At 45.1% G+C, this 15,921-nt stretch overlaps 1 protein-coding gene across 1 annotated transcript in view; it reads left to right on the top strand.

Moving 5' to 3' along the window:
* Positions 1 to 15,921, top strand: part of TTC38 (tetratricopeptide repeat domain 38) — a 26,657-nt gene extending 10,736 nt beyond the window's left edge. Inside the window, exons 3-14 of the mRNA XM_044281081.1 lie at positions 768 to 849; positions 2,462 to 2,633; positions 3,491 to 3,664; positions 5,833 to 5,908; positions 7,975 to 8,094; positions 8,711 to 8,770; positions 9,509 to 9,547; positions 10,256 to 10,337; positions 13,596 to 13,761; positions 13,976 to 14,135; positions 14,951 to 15,024; positions 15,383 to 15,921. Of these exons, the coding sequence (XP_044137016.1) occupies positions 768 to 849; positions 2,462 to 2,633; positions 3,491 to 3,664; positions 5,833 to 5,908; positions 7,975 to 8,094; positions 8,711 to 8,770; positions 9,509 to 9,547; positions 10,256 to 10,337; positions 13,596 to 13,761; positions 13,976 to 14,135; positions 14,951 to 15,024; positions 15,383 to 15,476 (1,299 nt within the window). The 3' untranslated portion in view covers positions 15,477 to 15,921. The remainder of the gene's footprint in view (positions 1 to 767; positions 850 to 2,461; positions 2,634 to 3,490; positions 3,665 to 5,832; positions 5,909 to 7,974; positions 8,095 to 8,710; positions 8,771 to 9,508; positions 9,548 to 10,255; positions 10,338 to 13,595; positions 13,762 to 13,975; positions 14,136 to 14,950; positions 15,025 to 15,382) is intronic.

Here is a 15,921-nt window from a genome sequence, read left to right as displayed (position 1 = left end):
TGAATGTGGTACCCAGACCCGAACTTCTTCACAGAAGTTCAGGTTTGGGTTCAAGGTTGTGTAGATTGTATTATTTTCCCTTATAACATGGTTATAAGGGAAAATAATAGTATTCTGAATACAGAATGCATAGTACAATGGCGCTGGAGGGGTTAAAAAAATAAAATAATAATTTAACTTACCTTAATCCACTTGTTCGCGCAGCCAGCATCTCTTCTGTCTTCATCTGTGAGGAAAAGGACCTGTGGTGACGTCACTGCGCTCATCACATGGTCTATCACACGATCCATAACCATGTTGCTGGATCATGTGATGGACCATGTGATGAGCGCAGTGACATCACCACAAGTGTTATAAGGGAAAATAATAATGATTGGGTCCCCATCCCGATTGTCTCCTAGCAACCGTGTGTAAAAATCGCACCGCATCCGCACTTGCTTGCGGATGCTTGCGATTTTCACGCAGCCCCATTAATTTCTATGGGGCCTGCGTTACGTGAAAAACGCAGAAAGTGGAGCATGCTGCTATTTTCACGCAACGCACAAGTGATGCGTGAAAATCACTGCTCATGTGCACAGCCCCATAGAAATGAATGGGTCCGGATTCAGTGCGGGTGAAATGCGTTCACGCGTGGAAATCTCGCCCGTGTGAAAGAGGCCTAACAGAGAACGACAGATGCTTTGGGGTTAATTTACGCTTGTCTCATTTTCTAACCTGCACTAGAGAAATATCTCCGTAACTCCCATATTTTAATATTTTACTTCTAGTATGTTACATGGACAAATGACAAAACAATGGGAGGAATTGAAGGATGTCTGAAGAAAATTAGAGCAGCCGATCCAAATTTTGGTATGCCTATAATATCCAACATGTTTTCATTTAAAGGAATACTTCACTTTTAACTGTGTTTCCAAAATCCGACATGAAATGTTAAATGACTTCACCAATTACCTTTCATGCACCATTTATGTCTAAAACAAGTCCGAATTCTACTGGTTTCCTGATATCAGAGAGTGGTGCATTGTGGGAGTTCAGATGACAGCTACACGGTTAGACCTCAGCTGCTAGATCACACGTCTGACAGCAGGGCGGAGCTAAACTGCTGTCTGTTTCCAAGGGCGACTAGCAGAATTCTGATGCAAATGGAGAAAACAATATACCAGTAATAATTGGCATTGGTGCAAAAACAGCTTGTGTCATCATTTTGTCATCAGTGGGGGTCCATCCGCTAGGACCCCACTGATTCTGATGGTAATAACCGTTTAATCATTGTATCGGGGAAAAGGTATATCTTTCTAGAGGACTTAGGGGGTCACTTATCAAACTGGTGTAAAGTAGTTCTACTTTACCCATAGCAACCAATCAGATTCCATCTTTCATTTTGGATAGCACCTTTGGAAAATGAAAGGTGGAATCTGATTGGTCGCTATGGGCACCTGAGCCAGTTCTACTTTACACCAGTTTGATAAATGACAGCCTTAGTGTTTCACCATTTTTAAGATATCTGCTTGCTGTCAGTGAAAGGGAATATTCTTATTTACATGCAGAGGCTACAAATGTGTACAGCCCCATCACATTCCACAATTGACAGTTTCCTACAATAGCGCCCAGTCTACACAATCCTGTGTGAGCCAAACACATCAGAAGCACAAACCTCTTTCCTGTCCTGATAGTTTGTTACAGTGTGTCAGTGCAGGTATGGTTAAATTCACAGTGTGTTTGCACTATAGGCACTATTCACCCATAAGAGGTGAAAAGTGTGCCCCTTTGGCCGTCTTTGGGCCACTATAAGTCTCTGTACCTTTTTTTTTAGGTGTACGGAATAGTGCAGTCTATGGAGCTGGAATAGACAAGTGCCGAACGCTATACTGTTATTTAACATGGGGGCCCGTGGACAGCATATCCCTGTATTGCAGTGGCATAAGTTGGGGGTATACACTACAGAAGGGAAATCCTCCCCCAACGCATACCTGTGATGTATAATGCAACCACAGTGTGAACTGACCCTAAAATGTATCAGTCTGGGGCTGTTTAGCTCAAACAGGATTATCTAGACTGGCAGTATTAGGTCTTAAGAGGTTTTCTGCCTCTGAATGTAAACAAGAGTCTCCACCATTCACTGACAGCAAGCAGAGATTCTAATGATGTATATTAGAAAGGGACAGAACTTTTCATGATATAATAAGATTATGCATGGGTCATGGTAATGCCACTTTCAAGACCCTGCTCTTGGTTTAATTCTCTTCAGCTCTTCTGTTTCTGGGAAAGCTGGGTGACAACCAATATAGCCACCATTTCCGATTTCACAGGGTTGTCACAAAGCTTTTCTAGACTCCTACAAGGCAAATCTTCCTAGTTACGCAGTGATATATGTGAAGAGGAGGGTTCCTGATGTTCAGGGATCCTGGGAAAGCTGGGTGACCTCACGGTGATTGTAACGATCATTCTTCTTCTCCTTTAGTGATGGGACATGTGATTTCTAATGGTCTGGAGCTGATCGGCACCGGTCGTTCACCAATAATTGATCAGGAATTTGAGAAGGACTTGAAAGTTATGTCAGATTTGGCCAAGACTCAGCCCCTGACCGAAAGGGAAAAGATGCACGTTACCGCACTCGAGACTTTTGCCAAAGGGTATCACAACCTTAAAATGAATCTCGTCAGTCTGGGCTCAAGCACCTGGCAAACCTGGGCATATGCAGTAACCTCTGAGCTTAGGGTTTAAATGGCAATCCATGTTTTATGCTGAAGGGTGTGCAGTAGACAAGGGGCCTATCGCCAAAACCTATACTCAGCTGGAGCCTTTAGCTGGCCACATAAATTAGATATGTGTAGGCCACGACCACCAATATCTACTGTGTGGTGGGGGGTGGGCCTCTCTACTGATAGAAGCTGAGGGGGAAGAGAAGGGTCTGGCATTGTGGATTTCATCATGCCTGTTCGTTTTGTTCCTGGACTGGTGTCTGGCAGCAGCTTTCTCCCCTCTCCTAGTCACAAGACTTGCATGCTCGGCTGAACTAAGCATGCATGTGTATGGGAAATCGGGAGAAGAGCGGTCAGCTGAACGCTACTTCAGCCAATAGTTATCTGAAGTGTATGGCTGGCTTTAGGGATGGTTTTTATTGATGAGATGAGACCTGGCTGCTGAATGAAACAAGCGGACAGGTACCTGTTCTGTAGACCTGGGGAGCGGCCCAAGAGTTCTCCTAATATTCCTAGAAATTTATAAATTGACAACTGGGTGTCATCATTCACTTTTTTAATAGGGTATGCCCCTAAACTCTCAACACTGATTGGGTAGTGTCAAAGAGTGTAGGGACATGTCCCATTGACATGGGGAGTGGTGACACCCAGTTGTCATCTTACTCTTACATTTCTAGAAGGAATAACTGAGGAACGGCACACTTCAGAATTTTTATTTCATGGGGAATGCAGGTTTTTACTAAAACAGACCTGTCAGGGCACACTTATCTTATCTGTTTTATATGTAGAAACATTCCAATGGCAGCGGACATGTGGGACCAGATCTTACAGGACCACCCCTTGGACTTGCTGGCTATAAAACTCGCCCACGATTCCTATTTCTACCTTGGACAACAAACTCAGATGAGAGATTCAATCTCCCGTATTCTTCCATATTGGACACCAAGTACTCCTTTAAGTAGGTATGTCAGCATTACACATACTTACCTACCTACTAAGTATCATTTTCTTGTAGGTTTGAGATGCTGCTCTACATTCAGTTACACCTAAAGTGCGTCCATTAACAACACCATTAGAGTGTCTTATTTACAGTCCTCTGTTTCCGTTCACATGGCCATAGAATTAAAACATTTTGCATTCCTCCAGTCATCACTAGGGGGAGCTCTCTGCATACATAATTATAAAATTTCCCTACTGGTGGCTGAAAAAAAGTCAGCCTAAGGAACCTGTTATATGGGCCAATGCCAAGCCAATAACGAGCCAGGCAATGATACACAAGTTGATTGGTACTTGTTTAAAGGGCCTTTCACATGGTCCAGTGTAAAGTGCATGGGGTACTAGCGATTGTTATTACGATTGTTGATGCCCCATTTATTTTGCATATTGTCAGCAGCACATCCCCCGTTTACACAATGGAATAAGGCAAATATGTTCACTCCATATCCTTAACACATGTCAAAGGGCCCTAACAGAGAGGCTATTATACCCTGGTACAATTCTGTACGAAAATAGGGTTCAAATGAACATGTCCTTGAGGACCCATTTGTACATACAGTGATTTCCTTTGATGTAACAGACATTTTGGAGGGTGGAAACCCTCTTAGGCAACTGGCTGAATGCACCCTCTCTCATTTTGCCATTGCATTCATGCGCTAGAGTGTTGACATAAATTGGCTGCTGTCACTATTGGGGCTCTTTCACACGAGCGGATGCCGTGCGGGTAATCCGCTGCGTGACAGAGAGCCAAGCCGCGCTCTGGACAGCAGAGACACGGAGCATTAACATGACTGATAATGCTCCGTGCCTCTCTGTGACCTTTTTACTACAAAATCACGGTGAGATAAAGTTGTCAACGTGATTTTGTAGTAAAAAGATCAGAGAGGCACGACCATTATCAATCTCTGCTCGCCAGAACAGGGTTCGCCTCTCTTTCACGCAGCGGATTCCACGCACGGCATCCGCTCGTGTGAAAGAGCCCTTAGGGCTGAAACAATTAATCGATGTAATCGAGGCAAAAAAATCTTTGATGCAGTTTCCCTGCATCGAGGATTCGTTTAAGTCACATGACCACAGAGCGTGAGTGAAGTGAAGCCTCCCTCTCACCGCTCCGTGGCCTCCCGACTCTGCACCGTGCTGCACTGGCCAGGGCCTTGCGTGCACACATAGTCAGCGCGCTGGCTGATGCGGTGTGTGACATCAGGACCCTCCCAGTGCATGCTGGGAAGAAGACGCGGTCCGTCTCCTGCGGACTCCATTTCAGCGCACTGCCAGGAAAGGTACCTGGGGTGAAGGGGGCATCTGGGATTTGAAGGGGCTAATGGCGCTGGGGGACATGGATGGCAATGGCATGGAGGGGCTGATGGCGCTGGGGGAGTGGGGGACGGGACATGGATGGCATAGAAGGGCTGATCGCGCTGGGTTGGGGACATGGCATTGAGGGGCTGATCTGATGGCAGTGGTGGACATGGTGGATGGCATGGAGGCACTGGAGGAGGGGGACATTGCAATGGATGACATGGAGGCACTGGGGGAGGGGGACATGGCAATGGATGGCATGGAGGCACTGGGGGAGGGGGACATGGCATGGAGGGGCAGATGGCACTGGGGGAGTGGGGGCCAGGAGAACAGCCTGCTGGAGTATACCGTATTGGGTATAGCCGGATACAACCAGCTATATGCTCATTGACTACAATGTGGTCCAAGGCCATGTGGCCATGTTCCGGCGTACATGCTGGGTATCGTCCAAAGCTTGAATGCTGTAACAAGACTGGACCCCATTACAGTCAATGGCTGCAGCAGCCAGCAGTATCCAGCTATACCCGATAACGGTACATTCTGGCTGCTCTTCTGACAGAATGTATATTGCAGCTGTGAAAGGAGCCTTATGTGTGTGCAATTATTTGCTATACCACTGTAAGAAATAAAATATAGTTTTTATTAAGCAATACATTATTTTAAGAAGGTTTTTCTTATTCGAGCACTAGATTAATCGTACAAATAATCAGTAGAATACTCGATTGCTAAAATAATCTCAGACTTCTGCTCTTGGTATTGTAAAATTCCGGATTAGCCTGCAGTTTCTGGACTATCGGATGCTGGATTGAAGGGATGTTTCTGCTCTCTCTCGTAGTTATGTTAAAGGCATGTACTCATTTGGACTTCTTGAAACAAACTTCTATGATCAAGCCCTGAAAGTGGCCAGCGAGGTAAAGCAACCCTGATGTGTTTATATTGTCTTTCAAAAAAAAGAAGAGCCATATTGGGAAAAATGGATGGGGTGACCTCAGGTGGTGCCAGGAACATCTTCAGATAGTTCTCAGAAAATAGGAAACCATACCGTAAATTGCCTTCTTCATACCTTGCCTATAACTCCAGAAGGCTTACTCCGGGGCAGCGTATCTTGAGCGTGCTTTAAGTCTCGGTGTCATGCTCTGCCCCTCAGGCTCGGCACTACAGCACAGTGGGGCAGATTTACTAATACTGTCCAGACAGCCTAAAGATCCACCAGGTTTATCACAGCGGCTGATGCTGTATCTGGCGCACCTTTAGATTGTCTAGTTTAACTTTATACCACCTTTTGGTTGGCCATTTTTGGGCGCGTGTTGCCGCAGTGTAAACCACACCCCTTTCCCAATAGACATAACAAATCAAGCGCCCACTCTGTTGATAGGGCCAAACAGAGTAACAGCTTAGTGATTGCCGTTTCAGTGGCGACTGACTACCTATGCAATGTGAACATAGACCTGAAACCCCCATTGTCAGCATTGGTGGGGCCCCAGCGGTCAGAACGCATTTTACTTTATATAGGCCGAAATAGAACGCGCTCACCCTTCGGTAAAATCTTCACTTTAGCTTAGGAGGCGATGTCAGGTGTAGACACTTTCTGGCCATTTTGTTTTTGGACTTCCATTTTACTTTAGATTCCATAATTGTGTATCATAGGAAATCTGCACAGGAGTAACACACCCGTACACCCAGTTTTGCACAAGTCTTGCAGTTCTCCGTATTGCCTGGGTATTCCTAGCCAAATAGACAGATTCCCTGACATGTCTGTTTTACCAGTCACTTTTAGTCCACATGAAATTCTAGAGAATCCTTTTTTTAGGAACTCTGCATTGTGTCATTCCTCTGTTATTCCTTTTACAAATGTATGAATATATGGACAGCTGAGTGCTACCATTCCTCTTATACACTATAGGGACACACCCCATTGACATGTCCAATCACGGGGGGGGGGGGGGGGGGGGGGCAGGAATGGTGTAGGAATGGTGATGGTGAACTCACTAAGAGACCAAGAGGGTCCTGGATGTATTTCTAGAGTGTAATATTATTACAGGCTATAGCTACTAGAGAGGGGTCGTTGATCCAGGGAGTTATTCTGATTGGAGTCGGGAAGGAATTTTTTTCCTTCTAAAGTGGGGAAAATTGGCTTCTGCCTCACAGGGTGTTTTTTTTTTGTCCTCAACTTGCAGAATAACAGGCCATACTGGATGGACGGATGTCTTTTTTTCAGCCATACAAACTATGATGCTCCAGAATGATTTCATGTGATATATGATTATGTACTGAAGCAGACGTGCCAGGAGAGGTGGCAGATCCTCTTTACAGGGTGCTGCTCTGTACTCTTCATACCGTACAGGGTACATAACATTCATATATATACCATTATATACAAACAATGGCGCCTGTGCAGCCTCATCCCCCCACAATCTGAATATAACGTTAGTCTGTTAGAAGATTATATAACGCCATGTGCTTAGCCATATTATCTTTCTATAGATCCGCTCTAGGTTAACAGGGTTATCCAAGATCTATAATGCCGCCCCCCCATATGCCTGGACCCCTCACACATATTGTACTTGCCTCACTCCCTGCTTTACTTCGGATGCTGGAACGGCTGCCACTGCATCTCTCTGTCGTGCGGATTCTCATACCGGCACGGCCGCTGCTGCATCGCCCCAAAAACATCCAGCGTGGGGGGGCACCCAATAGCAGGCTGCGACGGGAACAAGCATCCCTAGTATTGCAGGTGACACTAGGGAGGCTTGTTCCCATCACAGCCTGCTATTGGCTACCCCCCCAACACTGGATGTTTTTGGGGCGATGCAGCAGCGGCCGTGCCGGTATGAGAATCAACACGGGTGTCGGGGAGCAAGGTAAGTACAACCTCTGTGAGGGTCCCGGGCGTATGGAAGGGCATCATAGATCTTGCATAACCCCTTTAATATACACGCTGTATATAATATTTCTCTCCTTTCTCTTTCATGTCCAGGCTCTGGCTGTAGACCAGAAGGATTGTTGGTCAGTGCACACCATTGCTCATGTACATGAGATGAAGGCGGATATAGAGCAAGGCTTGTCCTTCATGAAACAAACTGAGAACAACTGGAAGGTAAAATCATTTGCTGCTTCATTATCATCTCCATGAAAGCTGTCAGTCTGCAGCCCCTGACGTCTTGTACAAATCTTGCAGACAACATAGAACTTAATGTCTTCTTGATCCCATCCATTTTCAGGCGGTAGATGGCTAATAGGGCAAGTCTTCACTAAGGTATGGGGCCTATTGTGCCTAGCCTGGAAGGGCTGATGCTGTAGTCAGTTGCCTTACAGCCAGATTCAGGTCAGATTACCAAGGTGTGGGGCTTACATGTATAGTGCCTAGCCTCATAGGTGGAAGGGCTGATGCTGTAGTCAGTTGCCTTACAGCCAGATTCAGGTCAGATTACCAAGGTGTGAGGCTTACATGTATAGTGCCTAGCCTCATAGGTGGAAGGGCTGATGCTGTAGTCAGTTGCCTTACAGCCAGATTCAGGTCAGATTACTAAGGTTTGGGGCCTACATGTATAGTGCCTAGCCTTATAGGTGGAAGGGCTGATGCTGTAGTCAGTTGCCTTACAGCCAGTCAGACCAGATCTGAGGTTTGTGAGAAGGTGATGGGGGAGTGATCTACAGTATTTATGTCTTTTAAGATTTTGTCCTAAAATGTATTTTCTCATATTTTGTTGCAGGGAGGTGACATGCTTGCCTGTCATGTATACTGGCACTGGGCCTTATATTACATTGAAAAGGTTAGACAATTTTTGTATATTATTGGTAGCATGAAGGAGACGCCTTATGTACTCCACCAGTCCGGATGCTAAATAAATAGCCTGTAGCCACCATTAAGCTGCATACGGTTTTATACAGCTAATAATTTAATGGAATCTATATAAAATCATATGTATTTAGCACCCCCTTGTGGTGGCCTGAGGCAGCATAAATTGTATAAATTACCTCTAAGGATCCTCCAGACATATATTGTAAAATTGAGCACCAGACACATTTGAACCATTTTAGTCCTAATAAAATTAAGTTACGGGTGCACCTTGACCCCTTCACCATCCTAAACCACCAGAAATATGGACTACCCTAGACCTCAGAGATATTAGATATCAGTCCATCATTACCTTAGACCACCATGGTACCATTCAACCTTTCACCTATATGTAGCTAATATATTGTATATGGCAGTATTGTTTGCACTCATATTTGGACACACTCGCCTAAATCAATCCACACCCATTTTTATTTTGAGTCACTGAATAGGGGGTGCAATGGTAGCGGTTGGGGTGGGGAGGGTGGGCACTTACCTGTAACATTCCTGGCAGTCTGCCTAACATAACTGATAACAACAGAGAACTTAAGAGTGCATCCACCTGTAAAGATTACGGGTATATTTTAGAATAATCCAGCACTGTCAAATTAGTAGTCATTGTACAGGGAACAATCTATATCAAGATTTAATGCAATTTCTTAACTGTCTCTAGGGGGAATATGAAGCTGCCATGACGCTTTACGATAAATATGTAAGTACCTGGCGTCTCTGCACTGCAAATAATTTAAAGGGGTTTTCTCTCTAAGACATCCCCCTTTTCTCCAGGGAACCCTCTCAACAAATGATCACTGTCTGGTGCCTATAGGCCCAAATATCGACATTGGCACAACAGTTTCATAAAGTAGTAGGTGACCATGTTAACAGTCGTCTTCTGTAGTAAAGATGGCCATACATTTGAGATAATGATCAGCTGCATCAGTCATCCATGAGATCGTTCGTACAAAGGATCCCACCAACCATACATTGCCCGACCAGGGAGTCATTTATTTATTTTTTAAAAACAGACTCCTTGGTGCTTGAGCACAATGGCACGTGAATTCAGCCGAGCATGCCGTTTCGGCCGATGAATTTCGGCCAAATTTTCCAGCATGGCGGATTGCATTTGTGGCAGACAAGAGTCTGCCATCGGCAATCGCGAATGCTTGTTGTCGGCCGGAATGGCAGATTTTGACGTTAATCTTATATGTATGGCCAGCTTGGAATGGCACTGCCCTGACCACTAGAGGGGGCTACCAAATGTTTGTACAGTTCTATAGATCCACCCAGGGGGGTGTAGTTAGGAGGGAAACTAAAAGGTAGGTCCCAGGATAGGGAGCTCCCCCGGGCTGGGACAGGAAGCTGAATCTTTGCTTGAGGTATCATGCTGTGCAAATCTCCTAATCTGTATCCTCACCCACAGATTGCACCCATATGTTTTTCAAGTGGAAGCATTCTGGATATCGTAGACAATTCATCTCTGCTCCATCGGCTTCAGATGGAAGGTGCGGTGCTTTCCTATGAAATAATTTTAGATCAGAATAGCTGATTACACATCTTCATTCATTGTGAATATCACTCCTATTATGCCCCAGGATCAGCTCCGATTCTAGCTTTTATGCTGCCTGAGCCGACCACATGCCAAATTCTCAACCTAACCCATTCCCTCCAGATCAGCGGAGGTCCGACACCTGGCACCCCCTTTAATCAGCTGTTTGACGAGAAGGCATCACTATGAGAGCTGTTTTCTCTGCTCTGTTCACCTGCTCACTGCAGCATTTGCAGAGCAAAGAAGGCAGTGCTTGTACAAAAAAAAAGACATTCCCTTTAAAGATATACTTGGAAAACATTACATACAGTACTACAGAACACACGGGGTCGTACAGCATCACATGCATCTTACATCCAGTGATGTCTCCTCTGATGTAGATATTCTCTTTCCTCATCTTCTCCTTTCAGACCAGACCACCATGATGATTTCTTTCAGTCCTCTCTTCTCTCTGCAGGGTTTGACAAACAGACATCTGTTTCCTACTTTTCCATCATCCTCCCACACTTCTGAACACCCAATCCTGCCACCCCCAATACTGTGCCCACTGCGCTCCCCAATACTATACTGCAGAAACAGTTCCCCTGAAAATACTGGTAGTATTACAGATAGTGCACCAGTACAAAAAATACCCCCTTACCTTTCAGATCCGACCCCCATATAAAACCTGAGACCAGACCTTTAGACCTCTATGTCAGACCTCAGATCAGACCCCCATCTCAAACCCCCCCCCCCTCCCATGTATCGAACCTCGCAGACTCCCATATCAGACCCCATTAGACTTCCAAACCTCCATATGAGACCAGACCTCCAGACTCCCATATAAGACCCCCATTAGACCTCCAGACCCCTATATCAGAACACTATTAGACTTCCAGACCCCCATATCAGACCAGACCTCCAGGCCCCCATATCAGGCCTCAGACCCCTATTAGACCTCAAATCACCCATATCAGATCTCAGATCAGCCTTAAAAATTTAATAAATTTACCTCTCCTGCTCCGCCACCACTCTTCACGTCCGGCGGTCTCCCAGGTTCTCTTCTCAGGGCCCGCACTGCAGTCACCTTACCTTCTGCAGCATCAGGTCATGGAGCACTCTGTACGTCTTGATGCTGCAGGCATCCAGGACACAGCAGCGCAGGACCTGAGAAGAGCGAGCAGGGCGAAGGGTAAGTACAGTGCTCGCAGTGCTTCACTCCCCTGCCTCCTGCATACTAGTGAGCAATTCCATTATGGAAGTGCTCACTAGTATTCCCTTTATAAAAGGAAAATTACAGTGCCACTGGCAAGGGGGGCATCGGCCACAGGCCGTGCCGATGCCGTCCCTTCAAAGCCAGCACAAGATGCTGCCTGAGGCGAGATTCTCATTTCGCCTCATGGCAAAAGCGTGCCTTCTCAGGATAGAGGACAGGCTTTTACAGTGGGAAGAGCTTTCTCTGTGCTCTTTGTCACCGCCAACCGAGAGCTGCACTTTACCTGAGCTGCATAGATGAGTGGGGGAAGGGAACAGACGACTACTCTGACCACTTTACGGGTTAAAATTTTCACATTTCAAGACATAAGTGATTGCCTTGGCAGACTAATGTGAATATTTCACTCCTTTGCCTCCTTAGTACTGCACTCTAGACGGGAGCAGGTACGAGAATACTCTTTACAGACTATAAAGGATCTTTAACTTGCCCTTTTTAAGTGATGGCATATCACTAGGATATGCCATAAAGTTATGATCAGTGGGTCTGACTTTTGGGACCACCAACTACCCTGAGCATGCAGGTCTGCAGTGCTGATTTAGGGCTTCCTTCCCTTCAGTTTTTCTCTGCATAGCGATGCCCTTGCCACACAATAAGCAGGGGACTGCAGCATGGCACCATTCAAGTGAAGGTTGGACCTCCACAGATCATGGTATATCCTAGCAGTATGCCATCACTTATAAGAGGGGAATACCCCTTTAAGCAGGTAATACAGGATTATAAAAACAAGGCGGCTTTCTTCCAGAAACAGCATCACACCTGTCCATGGGTTGTCTCGTATTGTGGCTCAGCTCCTTTTGAAGAGTACTTGTCAGCCCTCCGGACATGTCTGTTGTAGTAACTACTTCAATTCTGGAGCATCTGGTCTTATGAATCTACGTTGTGCCATTCCTTTATTATTCCTGCTAGAAGTTTATGAATAATTTTTCAGCAGGTTGCAGTAAAGGTACAGGTGGGTGGTGTCCCTCACACCAGCAGCACTGATTGGACAGAATCAGACACACCCGCTACTTGTAACACTCAGTAGTACCTTTAGGGTACTTTCACACTAGCGTTTTTCTTTTCCTGCACTGAGTTCCATCACAGGGGCTCTATACTGGAAAAGAACTGATCAGGCATATTCCCATGCATTCTGAATGGAGAGCAATCCGTTCAGGATGTCTTTAGTTCAGTTATTTTGACTGAAGACTTGCCAGCATTTTTCTCCATAGGAATGTATTAATGCCAGATTCGTCCTTCCGGTCTGCGCATGTGAAAAAAGATACAAGACTGATCCGTCTGTCCGCATGACAAGCGGAGAGACGGATCCGTTCTTGCAATGCATTTGTGAGACGGATCCGCATCCGGATGTGTCTCAAAAAAATTCAATCACATCCAGATCGGCAGATCCGGCGGGCAGTTCCGGATCACACTGCCGCAAGTGTGAAAATAGTCTTACTGCAGACTGCTGGCAATTTATTTGTAAACTTCTAGCAGGAATAATAAAGGAATGGCGCAACACAGAGTGATAAGAATAGATGATCCAGAATTGTTATTACATGGGGAATGCACGTAGTTACTAAAACTGACTTGTCAGGTGAGGGGACTGGCCGTCTTACGTGAATAGGGCTGCGGACAGTTGTGGCACTGTTTCTGGAAGAAAGGTGCCATAGTTTTGTAATCCTGGACAACTTATTTTCTACTATTTATGGTAGAATCAAACAGAATTTCACTCAACGGACTGACTGGATTGGTGGGGTCCTACCAATAGGAACCCCTTCCAGAAAACTGGTATCTTCTGTGGTCATATTTGCCATAGAAATCCAGCTACAGTAAAAATCTGTAGCTGGTATTTTTCCTTTTAAAAAAAAATCAACAAAAAACGCTACTAAAAACACTAGTGAACAAAAATGCTATTAAATACCTATGTGTGAACTCCAGATGCAAGATGGATAATTCCCATCCTTCCTGTGCCCTTTCTAGGAGTGGATGTTGGAAAACGATGGGACAAACTTGTCCAAGTCACCAAGAAACACACCAATGATCACATCCTGATATTCAACGACCTTCACTTCTTAATGTCTTCCTTGGGCTCCAAAGATCACGAGATGACAACTCAACTCCTCCAAAGTTTGAAGGAACTTTCTAAGTAAGGAACATGGTGGTCAAAGAAAGGGATGTATCTTTTTGTATCTGGTCAGTCCCTATTTCCGGGGCCAGCAATGTATGTGGTGATTCATAGAGCAAGGGTTTTTTTTGCACATTTGAGGAAGACCTTTTGAGAAGACCGCTAACTCATAACTACGGACATGATAAATGTCTGATCGTAGACTTATCTCATGAATTATTTTTTATATATTCAGATCTCCAGGTGAAAACTACCAGCAGTCCATGATCAAAGAACTTGGCCTCCCACTTAGCCAGGCCCTTGTAGAGTTTGACAGTGGTAACTATGACAAGGTGGTGGAGCTGATGTACCCCATTCGGTACAAGATACTCGATATAGGAGGAAGTAATGCCCAGGTAAACATTTAACAGACCAATGAGAAACAGACATCTATAATGGTTATTTAACTTTTAAAATGTACCTGCAAAAGTCTGTGCTGATTAAGTTCTTTATGATACCGAGCTCCAAATTTGCAGCACAAACATAATATTACCGTATTTTTCGCTTTATAAGACGCACCTAATGATAAGATGCACCCCAGGTTTTAGGAGGAGGAAAAGAAGACAAAATATTTTTCATCAGATCCCCAAATAAGAAGACCCCCATATCAGGAACTCGGATCAGACCTCAGCTCAGAGATAAAATAAATAACTTCACTTACCTCCACCGCTCCTCTCCAGCATTCGCGCTCCCTTGTCCTCAGCCTAGGCTGCACTATCACCTGACTACGTGCAGCGTCGGGTCATAGTGCATGTACCACATCCTGATGCTGTACTTGATCAGGACAGTTCAGCGTGCCCCAAGAAGGAAGACCAGGGAGGGCAAGTACAGCAATAGCAGTGCTTCACTCCCCGCTCCTAATGCATTCTATTGAGCTCTTCCATAATAGAAGCGCTCACTATTATTCGCTTTTTAAGATGCATTGACATTTCCCTCCCACCTTTGTGTCTTATAAAGTGAAAAAAACGGTATATTTTGCTTGCCTTCAGCCACCTATAGAAGGAGCCTGCCACATACAGGTAATACATTGAAGTCAGTAATACAACTGTATGCCGTAAGCTCCTGTACGAATTAATTTATTGTGCTGCATGACTTGTTTTAGGGTGAGAGCGCCATTTGCAAAGACTGCCATCGTGGAAATTTTTTTACCATTAAGTGATCTGTTTTCCAGAGAGATGTCTTCAACCAAGTACTTATTCGTGCTGCGATGAACAGTAACACAAAAGCTCATAACAATTTAGCCAGGTACACGGATCTGACAATCTGTTCCTTCATGTAGTTAACCAGTAGGTACAGTTGTACCAAGTCATCACCTATCCCCTGTGAGTGCAGACATTATAATCCTTAGCTTCTGATTGCCAGTTGGGGTGGGGGGCCCTGTGCAGTCTGAAATTACCAAATCCGTGTCAGTGCCACCATTGTCCACAGGATGTGTTTGGTATTGCAGCTCTATTGAAGTGAATGGGGTGAAGCACCAGGTGTAGTGTTGTGTCCTATTCCTAAACAACCCTTTTAACAATATGTGACGTAAAAGGCCTTGATTCCCTCTAAATGTAAATTTCTTTTTTTCTCATAACTGCTTTCTCCTTTTTTTTTTTTGCAGAAGCCTTGTAATCGAAAGAGACGTTTTGAAACCAAACTCCCCACTGACTGAGAGGCTTATGAGGAAGGCTTCCGCTGTACACACCCTGATCTAGATCTTACTAGTCGAAAGTCCTTATAATTAGGACTGTTAACTGTCAATAAGGATCGCAGCCCAAAATCAGACCTTGCTATCCTGTAGGTGCACCACCCCCCCCTAACCCAACCATAAAATCCACCTAGCGGAAATGGAAAAACATTCAGTGTGTCTGATTTAGGACCACAATTGGTGGCATTTGTCTACAAAGCCCGTGCATTACTTTGATGAAGTTCAGGAGTGCCCATGGATTGTTGGGCTCCACTATTCTGGAGGATGGTGCCTGCATTACACCTCGAGAAAACTGGTATACAGTTAATGATCAGTAGGGCCAATGCACACAGCTGTAATTTGCCTGCATCCACATTTTTTTGCAGACTGGACGTGGACCCATTTATTTCAATGGGGCTGCAAAAGATGTGGACAGCACACAGTGTGCTGTCCGCATCTGTACGTGCATTCTG

This window comes from Bufo gargarizans, chromosome 2, assembly GCF_014858855.1.
Source record: "Bufo gargarizans isolate SCDJY-AF-19 chromosome 2, ASM1485885v1, whole genome shotgun sequence".
NCBI lineage: Eukaryota > Metazoa > Chordata > Amphibia > Anura > Bufonidae > Bufo > Bufo gargarizans.
This window is presented reverse-complemented; position numbering and strand designations above follow the sequence as displayed.